The 16658-nt window shown below is 39.1% G+C and overlaps 1 protein-coding gene across 5 annotated transcripts in view; it reads left to right on the top strand.

Annotated features, from left to right (window-relative positions):
* Positions 1-16658, top strand: part of wnk2 (WNK lysine deficient protein kinase 2) — a 181715-nt gene that overhangs the window by 140069 nt on the left and 24988 nt on the right. For all 5 annotated transcript variants that reach the window (XM_059649864.1, XM_048547623.2, XM_048547620.2 and 2 more), the window contains 4 exons: positions 947-1044; positions 1761-2407; positions 2928-3142; positions 3436-3630. In XM_059649864.1, coding sequence (XP_059505847.1) covers positions 947-1044; positions 1761-2407; positions 2928-3142; positions 3436-3630 — 1155 coding nt within the window. The remainder of the gene's footprint in view (positions 1-946; positions 1045-1760; positions 2408-2927; positions 3143-3435; positions 3631-16658) is intronic.

The raw sequence follows: 16658 nt of genomic DNA, 5'->3' as shown, positions 1-16658 counted from the left end.
GTGAAAAAAGATCTACTTCCAATTATATAGGGCTGTGCTGAGACTACGCCTGTAGTACTGTGCATAGTTTTGTTCTCCTTGCTCAAGGAAGGATGTCCTTGCCTTGGTCAGATTGAGTAAAATATTCCCATATTTTTGGTGTTCAAATGAATGGATGCTGATCTCATTGATATATAAAATGCTTAGAGGGATAAGTGTGATAGATGTTGAGAGGCTGTTTCCTGGCTCTGCCCTCCTTCCAATGCATGCACATCTTCCCTATAATGTGACATCCGCAACTATACTAATACCCCTGTTTAGGTCAAACAAGTTTTTTTTTGTACAAGTTCAGCATCAACTCCCTGCTCTCGTATTCTGTTTCTCTCTTAACAAAGCTGACAGCACTGTATGCAATATTAATTGTTTTCTCCACCAGTCCAACCACCTTCAATGATCTGTGCACAAGTATGTCCTGGTGTTTCTGTTCCTGTACTTGCTGTTTTGTGCTGCCTTACAATGTTCTTCTGAGCAAAGTACATTGCCTAGCACTTCTCTAAATTGAATCTCATCTGCCACCTATCTATCCACTCCACCAACTTATTAAATTCCTTTTGGAGTTCCACAGTGTCCTCACAGTTTGTAGTTCTTCCAAGTTTTGTGTCATCTGCAAACTTGAAAACGGTCTCCGGCTCATCAAAATCCAGATCATTAATATATATCAGGAAAAGAAAGGGTTCCAATACCAATCCTCGGAGAATGTCACCACAAACCTTCCTCCAGCCCAAAAAAATCTGTTGACCATTGATCTCTTTCCTTTCCCTCAGCCAATTTTCTATCTAGTATAAGGCTGGTCTCTAAATTGACCTTGAGTGAAAGTTCTCAAATTTGATGAGTTGATCATTTAAGTTTCATGATAGTTTTGAAATGTTGATCATGCCAGAAACCTATTGCTTCTGTTATATTGTAGTGACTATTGCTGACATCAGGGGGGCAGGCTCATCTGATACAATGTTTGTTATGTCGTCGACAGTGGATCTTCTTCCTGTAACAATAGACAAGTTTGAGGTATGTTTCAAAGAATTACTAAATGTTCTGCAAATGTTTGGATCAGTTGTTGTTTATATTTTTGCTTCATGTTTGCCCTTGTGTGTTGTACTTTTTTTTTGAACATGGGACAGATTTTCTGATGGCCAAACAATCATCATTCCAGTGTAGATGGGAGTTACGCAAAGGGATCCTGCAGAAATCCCATCACAGCAGAGTCCAAATGAATTGCCCAGAAATTGGATTTTCTGCTGAGAAGTTCCTATACCCAAAACCCTACAAATATCTCCATTAAAATTTAAAAATTCAGATGGTTCCAGTTAAATGGTTACATGGTTATTAAAATCCGCACACACTTGTCAGATCTGTTTCTCGTGTAAATGAAACTTAATCCGTTCTGAGAGGAATTGAATACAAAATAACAGACAGGGATCCATTGTGTTCCAAATAAAGTTAGCTATTAACCATCTTGTTTAGTTCTGAGACCTATACGGAACAAACTTTGAATTTTTCTCTCTTTCTGGTAGAAATAAAATATCTAGTAGCTGGTGGCTTGTAGGGGGAAAAGAAAATGAATATAAAATGAGTTGGCAAGAATTTCGGTCTTTCTTAGATTTGTTTTCAGGAAGTTGAATAAAATAAGCATTGATATAGTAAAATGTACTAATTTGCCAGAGACCCAATTTATTAAAATGGTGCTGATCTTATGAGTAACATTGTTTGCTAATTTATTTCAGGTTGTTCCAACATCTCAGAACATTGTTAATAAAATTGAGCATTATGCAAAAAGTGAAACTAAGCCAAACGAAGCACCAGATTCACCAGGAGGAAATGGATTCTGCCAATCATTAGCAAATGGTGAAAGTGACCAGAAGAAAGAAAAAATGGAAAATAAGCTGCTGTCCATTACAAGAATTAACACAATTGGCAGATTTTCGGTTATTAGCACAAAAGATGAAGTAACTTTAAGATATCCTTGTCGCAATAGACATTCTGCACCTCCTGAACTTTATTCAAATACATCTAGCCCTGATTTGAAGCCTTTGGTTACTCGAACTCAGACCTCTGTTCCAGTTGAAGCTATGCTTCGCAGCCGTCCATCTTCAGATTCTGATGAACCGTTCAGTACAAAACTAAATGTTCAAACATCAGTTGCATGCAATCAGATGAGCACAGTTGGAGAATTTCCTTCATCAAGAAAATCAGCTGCTTTGTTGAAAACTGAGAGGCAGAGACCTGAACTTGCGTGTGGTCAAGCAGCAGCCCCCCCAACCATTACGATTAAGTCTGCATCTCCTTCCCAGTCATCATATATGAGCAGTGACAATGACTCTGAATTTGAAGATGCTGACATGAAAAAAGAACTACAGATACTGCGAGAAAAGTGTGTTTTTTCATCATTGGCTTCAATTGTTTATAAAAAAAACTGTGGGTGCTGTAGATCAGAAACAAAAACAGAAGTTGCTGGAAAAGCTCAGCAGGTCTGGTAGCATCCCTGAAGAGAGATCACCCCCTTCTGGGGAAGTGTCACAGACCCGAAACATTAACTCTGATTTCTTTTCACGAATACTGCCAGACTGGCTGAACTTTTCCAGCAACTTCTGTTTTTGTTCAAGTATATTTAAGCTGCTTTGATGAGTTATTCATCTGTATTGTTTTGGAAATTTAAGTAACAAACTGTTTAGCCAATTAAATCAAATAGGAAATAAAAGTTTTTATAGAATAAACTAATATGTATTCATCAGTATATGCAGAGTAGTTTGCATGTGCAATTTTTCTGAGCTGGGTTCATTTACACACTAAAGCACTGCTCGCGTAGAAAAGCCTTTGTATTCGATTCCTGTTGCAATAATAATGTAACCATTAAAATTTGTCAGTAAAAAAATTATTATACTCTCTCCTAGACACATGAAAGAGATCTCAGAGCTTCAAGTTCATCAAAGACATGAAATAGAGGAATTGTATAGACGTTTAGGAAAACCTTTGCCAACAGCTTTAGGATTCTTGCAAGCTGTGCCACCTACAGGCAGACGACGGAGACCAAGCAAAAACAAACTAAAGGCTTGCAAGCTACTTAATCCATTAGTGCAGTCACTGAAGAATACAGCATCCAATATAAGTGAGTGCACATATTTTGATTGAACAGTTTGTCACTCAAGCATTAAGATGTTTAAACTTCTTAAAAGATGAATCTCATTTTAACTTCTGCAAAAAAAAGGTGCACTCTGCTAAACAAGGTGTCGATATGTATCTTTGCATTAGCTCATTAAGATTATCTATGATGAATTAGCAAATGAAATAAAAGCTTTTCTAATTCAGAATTTGAGAAGGCTAACCACCTTGATGACTCAGCAATTTACCCGTAAATGTGGAGTTTCTCAAATACTTAGTGCAAACTGTTTCTTTTTACAGATCTTCAAACAGATAATTACACAACTGCTACAGCTCAAGATGACCCAAGTAACTGTGATACACCAGAACCTGCTCAATCCCATGAAGTGCAGACAAGACAGCCCTGCTCTATCAAGTCCTCCTTATCCTCTGACAATGTTTGTTCAGGCTTTATTAGCGATACAGCAGGTGCTGCACAAGGTGACTTAGCCCAAGGTAACTGTATAAACAGTTTCTTAACTACGTGGTATGGTAATGAGCCGATTTTGGTTATTGAAAATCTATTGGGTTTTAACGTATGCAAAACTAAGTACAAGCTTTTGCCAAACGTTTTACTTTGGTAGAAAACCATTCTTTAGAATTTCAAATAAAATTGAATCTTGTTGCAAATATGTAAGTTAGCAGGACAATGGTAGATAAAAATTTCATAAGATCAAGCGCATCATGTAAGAAACTAGGCAATGTTGAGGTGAATATTCTTGAAGATCAACAAATTATATTGCTGAGAAACAATATAACCAAAAAGCACATTGAAACCTTGGAGGAAATTCAGAGAAGAGTTAGAAGTTTGATCCATAGCATTGAATTATGAGGATTTGCACTAGAAGCAGGCAGTTCAGCCTTCTAAGGAATGAGCAAAAAAACAAAACAATTAAAGGGCTGAAAATATTTAACCTAAAGCAAAAGAACAAAAAGAACTACTGTACAATAAGGGTCTATGATTAGTAAAAGGAAAATTTAGCTCACCGTAATAAGTTCTCAACCTCAATACTCGACGCATGGAAGGGAATTCCAGGTAGATGACAAGAGATGAAAACTATGGTGCCACTTTATAAACAGCTGGATGGCCATGTTTAGAAGGAAATTGAATATTTTTTTTTGGATAGATCTGTTAAAGTAGTTAAAATGATGCTCTTCATCTGTACCAATCTTAAGACGTGTTTAATCATGTTATCATGCATTTGCAAATAGCTGTAAGATTGCCAAGCAGGTGTGTACCAGCCAGCTACCCTACGGTGCTGCTGGGAGACAGGATTTGTTGCATAACAGAAAAAAGTTTTTTAGTGTGATTTACTGAATTCCAGTCTGGTGTAATATTAGCTTTGCCAGGGAGAAGGTATTTAACTGGTTTCAGTTGGAACAGAGGAGTTTGGTGTGGTGGGGGTAATATAAGGAGGGTTTTTGTTCTTTGTTCACTGACTGTCAGAATTCATTGCCCAGTCCTAATTTCCCTGGAGCAGATATTACTTCTGATCTTGGAGTGCAGGGTACCAACAATGCTGTTAGGAAGGGAATTCGAGGATTTTAACTCCATGACAGTGAAGGAACAGTGATATAATTCCAAACCAGGGTGGTGTATGCCTTCAAGGGAATCTTGCAGGTTGCAGTGCATCTGTTGTCCTTGCACTTCTAGGTGTTTGAGGTCATGATTTTAGAAGTTATAAGGAGTTTTCATGAATTATTGGAGTACATTTTGTAGATGGTTCATTCCTTTGCCAATGTATGGTGGCGAATGGAATCGGTGTTGGAGATTGTGAATTTGGTGCTATCAAGCAGGCCCCCTTGTGCTGGATGATGTCAAGCTTCTTTCGTGTTTTTTGGCAGCTGCACCTGTCCAGGCAAGGAGAAAGTTTTCCTTCTCACACTTCTGTTTTGTGCTTTATAGATGGTGGACAGGCACTGAGCAATGGGAAGTGAGTTACATGACATGGGCCCTGAGTTGCTGTAGTAACAATAATATTTATAAAGCCAATGACCAGAAACTGAACTGCAATGATAGTGGCTGGGATGTGGATGGTAGTGGTTTCAGGGATGGCTGCTGAATATTAAAAGGTGATGGTCACAATCTCTCTTACTGAAAATGGTCACTGATTGGCACTTGTGTAGTGTAAATGTGACTTGCTATGTATTAGCCCAAACCTGGATGTTGCCTGTGTTTTGTTATTAATAGGCATTACCTGCTTCAGTATCTTAGGTGTTGTGAATGGTGTTGAGCATTCTTACTTCTGATCCTGTGTTAAAGATAAGTCATTGATGTAGCAGCTGATGTTTGTTGAGCCTGTAACATCGTGCTGAGGAACTTCTGCAGTGATGTCTTGGGCTGAGATGATTGTCCTATCTTCTTTTTGGAGTCGTACAAAATGCAATCAGTGGAGAAAATTTTCATCCTCATTTGCACTGACTCCAATTTTGCAAGGTATCTTGACGCTTGGAAGCAGCGGTCTTGACACCAAGGCCAGTCCCTGCTTGGTCCGACGAGGTCAGAACCTAAGTGACCATTGTAGAACCTAGACTGAGCACAGTGAACAGATTGTACCTTTGCAAGTACTGCTTGATAACATTGCCAATGACCCCTTTCATTACTTTGTTATTGATTCAGAATAAACCTAACCAGTTACTACATTTTATCTTGCATTTGTGCAGTATAAACCAGTGCAATTTTCCACATTGTTGGATAGATGTCAGTGTTGTAGCTGTATTGGAACAGCATGGCTAGGGCATGGCTAATTCTGGAGCACAGATCTTTAGTAATATTGCCAGAATATTGTCATTGCCTGTACACTTTGTAGCATCCAGAGCATCTGCTATTTCATGTTATCACTTGTCATGTAACAGGAGTGCAACTGCTTGAGCGTTGTCGTTTGCATTGATATGCTGGCCTCCTCCATTGTTGCTAATATTGGTGGAAGCTGTACCTGCCTTTAGTTGTTCAGTTGTCCACCAACAATCACAACTGGATGTGATAGGACTGCAGAGCTGAGATCTGCTTCATTGGTTGTAGAATCACTTAATCCTGTCTATTTCATGCTGCTTCTGCTATTTGACATTTTAAGTTTTCCTGTGGTGTAGCTAGACCAGACTCCGGTATGCCTGGCAGGCCCTCCTGCACTCTTCTTTGACCCAGAGTTGATCTTCTGACATGGCGATGGATTTTGGGGCATATATTTGGCTACGAGGTTAAGAAATGTGGCTGAATGCAATTTTGTTGCTGATGGCCCACGTTGCTACTGGTTACCCAGTTTTGTGTTGCTGTATCTATTTGAGCTCTGTCCCATTTAGCACGATGTAGGGTATACTCAATCTGGAAACAGACTTGGTCTCCACAAGGACTGGGTTTAGTCACTCCCACAGACACTGTCATAGTCAGAGCTATCAGTGATGGCTGGAATGGTGGAGAGAAGGCCAAGCTGTTTTTCTCAATTGATTCACCGCTCAAAACATTTAGTATAATTAGTACTTTAAGACACAGCCAGCTCTGTCAGTCTTGGTGCTGCAGAGCCACTCTTAAATGGACTTTTGAAGCCCCCATCGAGAATATATTCTCTGCCCTTTCCATCCTCCCAAATGCTGTTCAGAATGGAGATGTACAGTTTCAAATTTGCACGGTTTGTCATATGTGCTGTTTGATTCAGGCATTGGTCTTTCAGCAGAAAGATGAAGTCAGAAGAAGTAGTAAATTCACACCTGCATATTAATCCTACGCCCAGGGGAAGGTTTTGAAATATTTTCAGATGTGTTTGTGGTGTGATTTCTTCTTCTTTGCAATTAGACATATCCAGATTTTTAATTTTAAAAATATATTAATGTTTATTCTGGTTTATAATTTTTGTTATGCCACATGTTGTCATCCTAGCTTTCATGGTAAATTTTACATTGACAATGTTAAATAGATCAGCTTTTGGTTCGTCGCAAAAATTCTGCACCATTCCTTTGTAACTAATAATCAATCAGATTAACTTGAGCAAATAATCCTTACCGGTTTCCATTCCATCCATGTCAAAAGTTAGAAGCCGCTGTCAAAAATGGAATTTTGAACTTTCTTGGAATTGAGCTGTCTATGAATGCAGGCTTAATATTTTGACTTTACTTGAATTTAAAACCAGTGATTTAATTTCAGTGTTTTTATTTTTGTTTAGTATTTTACTCAGATCTGGCACCCTCTGAGGGAGTAACAGTTGACATGTCAAGTCCAATGTAACTCTTCAGAACTGAAGGAGAGTAGAAACCTGGTGGGTTATATGCTTTGAAAGTAGACAGGTGGCTAAAGTAAGATCAAAAGGGATCAAAGGCATGAGAGGTTAAATTACGAAGGATGTCATTAAACAAAAGGTAAAGAGTGGTCATAATTGTAGAAGATCAAGCACTGTTCAGTGTGTGTAATTGCCAGAATCATGAATAGCAAAGTTCAAACCAACACATGACAAGAAAATCAAATTTGGGAGAATTCATGGTCTGAAATTGCTGAACTCGATGTTCAGTGCAGAAGGTTGTAAAGTATATAATTGAAAAATGAAGTGCTATTCCTGAACCATGCGTTGAACATCACTGGAACAGTGCAGCAAACTAAGGTCAGAAATGCAAGCATGATGAGTGATGAATTAAAGTGAAAAACAAACTGAAATCTTGGTGGTCATGCAGATTGAGGGATGTTTCATAATTAAGGGATCCCCCAATCTGTTTTCCATCTCCCTACGGTAGAGGAGACTGCATAGTGAGCCACGAATTCAATATACTGAATTGATGGAAGTCTTAGATAAAGGCTTTGTATCTGAATGCATGTTTCATTTAAAACAAATGATTGAAGAAACAAAACAAGAATATGTATGAATGATCTCATTGCCATTACAGAAGTGTGGATGCAAGATGATATGGATTGAGACTTGAATTTGGAAGGGTATGGGACATTTAGGAAGGATGTAATGTGCTGAAAAGTTGGTGGTTGGCTGTCGTTGCTAATAGTATTAGAACAGTACAGAAAAATGAAATAAGCTCAAGAAGCCAGGATGTGGAAGCTGTTTGGGTGAGGAATAATAAAAGCCAGAAGTCACTTGTAGCAACGATCTACATGCCACCTAACAATAAGCTTATAGCAGCACGGAACAGGAAGAAAGGATGACAGCTGGCCAGAGAGGCATGGCTGTAATCATGAGAGAATTTAATTTCTCAGTCAGATGGGCAAAGGCAGCCCAAGTGAGGAGAATGTTTCTCAGGATTGTTACATTTAGAAGAGTTTATTCTGCCACCGACCCAGTGAACAGGCTGTACTGTACCAGTTCTCAGGGCTGATCACTGGACCTGAAACGTTAACTTTGTTTTCTTCTCCACAGATGCTGCCAGACCTGAGCTTTTCCAGCAACTTTGTTTTTGCTCTGGATCAGGTATTGTGTAATGAGAATCGCGTAATTAATGATCTCCTAGTAAAGGCACCCCTAGGTAGCAGCAACTATAGTATAATTGTATGAATTGTATCTCTGAATAGATTTTGCATTCATTTTGAAAAAGAGGAGTGGGTCCAAGATATGTTTATAACAGTTTGGGAGAAAGCTAGTCAGAAATATGAAAATAAGGAGTTTCTATCAATATTTAAAAGAAAAGAATTTGCAAAATGGTCCGATAGAAAATGAGATTAGAGATTTAGCATTTGAAAATGTGGAAATGATTTGAACAGTTACTTTGCATTGGTCTTCACTATAGACGATACAAGTAACACCTAAGAAGCTGCAATAAATGAGGAAATGAGAGTGGGTCATTGGAAAAATCATACTAGAGAAGTGGTACAAAGTATATTGCTGGAGCTGCGGGCTATGAAGTGCCCAGGTTCTAATGGACTTAATCCTTGGTTGTCACATGTAGTGGCTAGCGAGATAGTTGAATGCATTGGCTTTTAATTTTCCAAAATGTAATTTGGGGACAGTCCCATTATATTGGAAGATAGTAAATTTAACTCATATATCCTAAAAACAAGACACAAAATAGTATCCTACTAGTTAACATTTCTCATTGTCAACATGTTAGAAGCTATTCTTAAAGAAGTTATAGCAAGTGGTTAGAAAAGTTCAGCAATCTGTTGCAGATATTTAAAGAGGTAACATGCTGTGGATAAAAGAGAACTGATGGATACTCTCTGCTTAGATTTACAGATAGCATTTGCTAAGGTGCCACATTAAAGGTTGTTGTGGAATAAAATCTTGTGGTCTGAGGGGTGGCAAATGGCATACATAGAAAATTGTCTAACAGGAAGTAGAGTCACATATATGGGTCCCTTTTCTGATCAGTAAGGTGTAACAAGTGGTATGTTACAAGATACAGTGCTGGAACTTCAACTTGCAATTTATATTAATGTCTTAGCTGAAGGGAAAAGATGTTGTGCAAATTTGCTGTTGACACAAAGGTAGTAAGAAGCTAGTTGTGAAGAAGACACGAGGCTATAAAAAATCATGGGTATGTTAAGTGAGTGGGTGAAGATAAGGCGGGTAATGTAGAAAGTAGGAAAATGAACTTTCCCATTTTGGCAGAAGGAATTTTTAAAAAACATTGTCTTGATATTGAGAGATTGCAAAATTCTAGGATGCACAGGGAACTGGGTGTCCTCTTGTATAAATCACAAGATCAGTACACAGGTAAAGCAAGTAATTAGCAAGGTTGAAAGAATGTTATAATTTATCGCAAGGGGAATTGAATACAGAAGTACATCCAAAGCTTATGCTTCAGTTACATTTAGCCCTGGTGAGATCACATCTAGAATATTGTATACAGTATCAGTCAACTTAAGGAAGAATGTAAATGCATTGGAATCAGTTCAAGACCAGGTTTACCAGACTAATACTTAGAATGGATGGTATGTCTTATGGCGAAACATTGGAGAGGCTAAGGGTATATTTGCTCGAGTAGGAGTTGAGTTGAATGAAACTTTAGATCCTGAGGGGTCCAGACAAGATAGATGTGGAAAGGATGGTTCCTTTTATGGGAGAATTTAGAACTAGAAGGTGCTGTTTTAAAATTAGGGATTGTGTATTCAAAACAGAGTTCCAGTGAAATTTTTTGAGATTTGTGAATCTTTACAACTCTCTTCCTGAAAACATGGTGGAGCACACTCATGCATGTTTTTAAGGTAGAGATAGATATATTCTAGTTGTTAGGAGGTGAAAGGTTATCAAGGTATGTGGGAATGTGAATATGAGATTACAGCCTAGACAAGTAATCCAAGAACCCAAGCAATATTCTGAGGTAATGGGAACTGCAGATGCTGGAGATTCCAAGATAATAAAATGTGAGGCTGGATGAACACAGCAGGCCAAGCAGCATCTCAGGAGCACAAAAGCTGACGTTTCGGGCCTAGACCCACAATATTCTGAGGACCAGAGTTTGAACCTCAGCACTGTAGATGTTGAAATTTGAATTTTTTTTTAAATCTGCTATTAGGTTATTATTGATGACCATCAGATGACCATCAATCGTCAAAATAAAATCTGCTTCACTAATGCCCTTGGGGAAGGAAATCTGTTTATCCTTGAGTGGTCTAGCCCACATGTCACTCCAGACCCATAGCAATGTACTTGACTCTTAAATGCTTTCTGAAATGGCCTAGCAAGCCATTCCATTGTATCAAGGTTGTAAAGAGTCTCAAACGAAATGCACAATCTAGCACCAGCCTAGGCTTCAGAAACTGCTCTGTTAACCCTGAAGAGGCCTGCTTACTAACATGAAGGCTAGTGCAAAAGTAAAGCAGCAGCCTGACACAGTCATACACTCATAAGCATACTTTAAAGTCTATGTGCTGGAAAACGCCATCACCAACCTTGAGTATATCCTGTCTTGCTGTTGGGAAGAACAGGACAGTGTGGAATTGGAAACGTGTATATTTTGGTGAGAGTTTTTCTGGAAGTCAAATTAACTCTGCCTCATGAAGTCTCATGGCATTAAGTCAAACATGAGTAATGAAACGTCCTGCTGACTACCACAAAGTACACCCCACCCCCATGGTTGATAAATCAGAACTGTCGAACTCCACGTGGAGGATGCACTTTGGGGGTAAGGATGCAGAATATCCTCAGTTTCGGGACAAACTGCAGTGCCCATCATAGGTGACTCAGTAGTTCACTGAGCTGATTGAGTCCTAAAGATTGTGCCTGCTTGAATGTCTGAAATACTTGGTGAAAGAGCTAACAGTAGGGAGAAAAGTATTTGACCTCATTCTCACTAACTTGTCTACTGCAGTACTGATAGGAGTGATCTTTATGGAGGTGAAGCCCCATCTTCACATTGAGGATACTCTTCATCATGCTGTGTGGCACTACTGCCTGTGCAAATTCCAAACAGATCCAGCAACTCCAGGCCATACATTGATGATACTCCGTGGGCTGTCAGCATATTTGTACTCCAATAAAATCCATAGCTTTGTGGCCTAATACATACATCATTCAACCTTTATCACTATGCCAGGGTGTCAATCCCAATTTAGTGAAGATCGTCAGAGAGCCAGCCAAGAGTAGTGCCAGGCATGCCTAAAAATGAGGTCAACCTGGTGAAACTACAACACATAACTACTTGTGTGCCAAACAGCAAAAATAGCAAGTGATAGGCAGGATAAGCAATTGCATAATCAACAGATAGTTAAAACAGCTCATTGCATTTGTGGAGCTTCATCCTCCAGTGAGCAAAATGCAAGACTGAGACATCATTTTTCTGCCAGACACTCCAAGTAGATGATCCTTCTCAATCTCCTATGGTGGTCTTTTGTTAATTCAATTCATTTCATGTGATATCAAGAAACAGCTGAAGGCACTGGGTACTGCAAAGTCTTTGCAGCCTGACAGCATTCTGGTGAATGTTCTTGTAGTCCAGAACTTGCATCCTAGCCAAGCTGTTCTGCACAGCTACAAAATTGGCAACAGCTCAGGTAAGTCCTGTGCACAAAAAGCAAGATGAATTCAACTCAACCAGTTGACACTGTATCAGTTACTCTTGATCATCTGTCAAATGGTGGAACGGGTTATCTAAAGCAATCTAGCTGCACTTGTGTAGCAATAATATACTCAATGATGCTCTGTTTGGATTTCACCAAGGTCACAGCTCCTGACCTCATTACAGCCTCAGTTCAAATATGGACAATTGAGCTGAACTTCAGAAGGAAAATGGTAGCTGTTGCTATCAAAGCTATGTTTGACAGAATGTAACATGAAGGAGCCTTAACAAAACTAGAGTAAATGGAAATTGGGCTTAAAACTCTGTTTGTTGGAATCATACCTTGTACAAGGGAAGATGGTTCTCGTTGTTTGATCATTTCTGTTCCAGGGCAACTCTGCAAAAGTTTCCCAGGCCCAATCTCTTCAGCTGCTTTATCAATGACCTTCCCTCCCTCATAAGGTCACGAGTGGGATGCTTTATGATGTTTACAAAATAAACGACACCATTTGTGTCATCTCAGATCCTGAAGGAGTCCAAGTAAAAATGCAGCAAGAGCATGACAATAATCTGGTTCGGACTGATGAGTGAAACGTAACGTTTACACCACATAAATGTCAGTCAATAACCATCTCCAATAAGGGAAAAGATGGCCATCACATTGTGATATTCAAAGTCAGTACCATTACTGTCAACATTTCGGTGGCTAGCATTGACCAGAAATGAAACTGGATAAGTACTATAGCTAGGCAATCAGATTGGATGTTAGGAATCCTGGGACAAGTAACTTGGTTTCGCCAAGGTCTATGCTATTTAAAAGGCACAGGTTGACAGTGTGATGGCATTCTCGCCACTTCTGAGTGCAACTCAATAACACTTGAGGAGCTTGACGTTGTTGAGGACAAAGTAGCCTGCCTGATTCTTACCACATTTACAAACATTAATACTCTTCCCCACAGAATATCAGTTATGTCATTATTTCTTACCTCAACTTCAAAACACACTGCAGAAATTCACAAAGGCTGCTTAGCCAGCACCTGCTAAAGCCACAAACACTATCGCTTAGACAAGAGCAGCAGATGCATGGAAACACCACCATTTGTAAGTGCTCCTCCAAGCCTAAGGGACCTATGGGTAATCTTTTCACACAGAGGGTGGTGCATGTTTGGAATGAGCTGCCAGAACAAGTGTTGGAGATTGGAACATTTAAAAGCCATCAAATAGGTACATTAATAAGAAGCATCTAAAGAGATGTGGGCCAAATGCTGGAAAATAGGACTAGATTAGTTTAGGATGTCTGGTCAACATGGATGAGTTGTACCCAAGGAACTGTTTCCATGCTCTCTAACTCTATGACTTTGAGTCTAGGCCACTGACTGTCTCAACTTGGAAATGTAATGCCATTTCTTCGGTGTCAAAGCCTGGAACTCCTTTCCTAACAGTTTTGTTTGAGTACCTACACCAAGCAAACTTTAGTTCAAGAATGTAGTTCGCCAGCGCCTTCTTGAGGAAAATTAAGGTAGAGCCATAAATGTTTGTCCAGCAAGTGCAGATAATACCCCATAAATGATTTTTGTTTTTTTGAGAACATCAGATCAGCCTTGATTTTATTGAATGGTGGTACAGGCTCAAAGGCTGAATGAACAAATGTTCCTTGTTCATATGAGACGTGAAGAGAGGGAAGGTAAAAGGGCAAGTAGTACACCTCCTATAATTGCCTGGGAAGGTGTTTTGGGAAAGTAGAACAAGTGTTTGAATGATTGAGGTGTGGTCCAGGATATTCCAGAGGGAATAGCCTTTTTGTAGTACTGATCAGTGGGAAAGCAAAAATGCATTTTGTGGCATCATCATGCCGGAACTGCTGAAAATGGCAGGATTGAAACTTTGAATATGGAGATTGGTGAGGTGAAAAATGAGGATGGGGAACCCAAAAGAAATTCAGAAAAGAGATGAGGTGAAAACTGAACTCCGGGAAGTTGTGGTTGGGGGTCCTGTCTACAGTTATGGCTTGGGGAATGGAGGAGCAGGTTCTTGGTCGAGGGGAAAAAAACATGAAGACCTATCAGTAACACTATTGTAATAAAATACTTCATTAGAATAAATACAATGGAGGTAGAGAAACTGGGAGAATGAAATGGAGTCTTTACAGGAATTAGGGTGTAAGGAAATGTACTTCAGGTAGTGAAGGAAATCATTGGCTTATAGTGAATATCAGTGAACAAGTCTAGCCCTAGAATTAGAGACAGCAATTGAAGATGTGTGTTGATGATTGACCAAGGAAAGATGAGAGAAAGGTGGAAATTGGAAGCAAATTTGAGCAGGAAACTGGACAGTAACAGTTAAGTATATAACCAGAAAAATTGTGGAGGGATGTGGACCGAGAAGGACTAGCATAAGTTGTGTTCTGCATCAAACCCTCCCACCTCCGGGTGGGCGAAAAAAGACATTGTTGAGATCCAGGCATGTGCCTGTTTTGACATGTTGTAGTTGGAGGAAGTGAGACAAGTTTAAAGATAAATTAGTTAATGGCAGAACATATTCAGCCAGACAGCGGTGGTTGGGACTTGTTGGTCTCTGTTTAAGGAGGAGTTAGAGAACTCTCAAACCATCCTGGTGTGGTCCAGAGTTTTAGGGAGATTGGGCATCTGATGTTTAGACATGGTAGTACACACTAGGAAACTTTAAATGATGTAGGAAATCATTGATATAGTTGGGAAGAAACAAGAGATGAAATAGAGTTGAGGTAAGAAATAGTGACATAACTGATAATTTACCTGAACAGTCCTGTGTTTGTGGATTTTATGCAAGGAGATAGAAGTGGATTATCCAGTCTTAGGGGACTGATGTGGGTAGCTGTGGAAGCAAGAGCTTTGGATGAGATAAGGTCACTGGATTAATCTTCAATGATAGGACAAGGGTCAAGGGGAGGTAGAAAGTCGTTTGAGACTGGTGACCAGCATCTGCAAGGGACAGATCTTGTTGCACCATGAGTGTGCGTGCGTGTGTGTGTTAACAATGTCGTGAATAGACCTCAGAGAATGAAGTTCATTAAGCTCGGAGGGAGACTGGTTTGAAGGAATGAGGGAGCTGAGAAACTAAGACTGATGACACACTGACAATTTTTGATGAAAAGGTCAATTCAAGTAAGAAACTAAGAGAGAGATTCAGGTAAAGTGAGAATATTGGAAGTAGGTGAAAGGATCCCATTGATTTAAGTGATGATTTCTAGCCAACGAAGGGAGCATGAAGGTGAAGACAACAGAGGAAAAGCTCAATGTGGTGTCAGGCTCGAAATTCAAAGATGTCAGGGCATCGGGGATAAAACTGAGTGCTTTGGTAGAAGGGTCTAGGCCTGAAACGTCAGCCTTCCTGCTGCTTGGCCTGCTGTGTTCACCCAGCTCTACACCTTGTCATCTCTTAATCTGAGTATGATTAGGTTAAAATATTATTCTATCAATATATGATTTTTTTTTGCTAATTCTGTATATACAATCTTTACTCGTTAATGTACAGTAACTTGCAAGTCAACTTTTTGAATCTTTGCGTCTGATATTCAATGTGCATGATGTAGTATTTTAATTCATTGCAAACTATTAATCAGCTCACTTGGCATTTTTCAACAAGCATAATGAGAAACAATGCTGATCAGAAAAGAAGTAGATTTGATTTACTATTTCCGTATAGAACATCCATATAATTCACCCTAGCCATTCATTTTGCCTAATCATCCATCCTCCACCTTGCTACTAGAGGACTAAGGGTGCAGCACTTTCACAACAATATACTGTATTAGGAAATACTTTTAAAAAAACTTCTGTTGATGCTCAATACATAAAATATCACAGTTAACATCGTCAGTTTTCAGTTCTGAGGTCGAAGTACTATTTTTAAAAAGTGATCCAGATGTCTAGCTTAAGAAGTACACAAAATAAATTTTGTTTGTAGACCACATTTAAAATCTGTTAAAATGTAGCTATGGATTTGAAAGCATTACAACATCTAAAAGAAAAGCACTGAAACCTTTTGTTTGGAGCACCTTTTAATGATCACCGGAATGCATTCCTAATAATCTAGCAATCTAACAAACTACTAAACTGATACATATTGTCATCTTTCCCTCTCTCTTTCCTCATTGTTTGCCTTTTCCAAGAAAAGCCATATGCTAAAGCACAAAACTTGAGAAACAAGCTGTCATTTTCCCTGGTGAACATCCTGAACACTTTAACTCCCACTGGCCAGAGTTATACTACGCTCTACATAATCTCAAAACTGTTTAGAGATGACTCCCTTGACTTCATTATACTGATAAATCAGATCAGAACTATATCCCTGAGTTCTTTTGTGTAGATAGATATCCAAAAACACTTTGTATCAATGCAAAGTTGGCAGTATAACTGCAGATTTATTTGACTCCAGCTTGACCTTGGTTCATTGACTGCAGTTTACAATTGACATAAATACAAATTTAAAGGATGTTCTAAGCATATTGTACTCACTTACATGAACTAAAATTGGAATGATACAGGGAAGATGAGAAGTATAAATTCTGGAGAAATTTG

The sequence above is a fragment of the Stegostoma tigrinum genome, chromosome 11 (assembly GCF_030684315.1).
Source record: "Stegostoma tigrinum isolate sSteTig4 chromosome 11, sSteTig4.hap1, whole genome shotgun sequence".
In the NCBI taxonomy this organism is placed as follows: Eukaryota; Metazoa; Chordata; class Chondrichthyes; order Orectolobiformes; family Stegostomatidae; genus Stegostoma; species Stegostoma tigrinum.
This window is presented reverse-complemented; position numbering and strand designations above follow the sequence as displayed.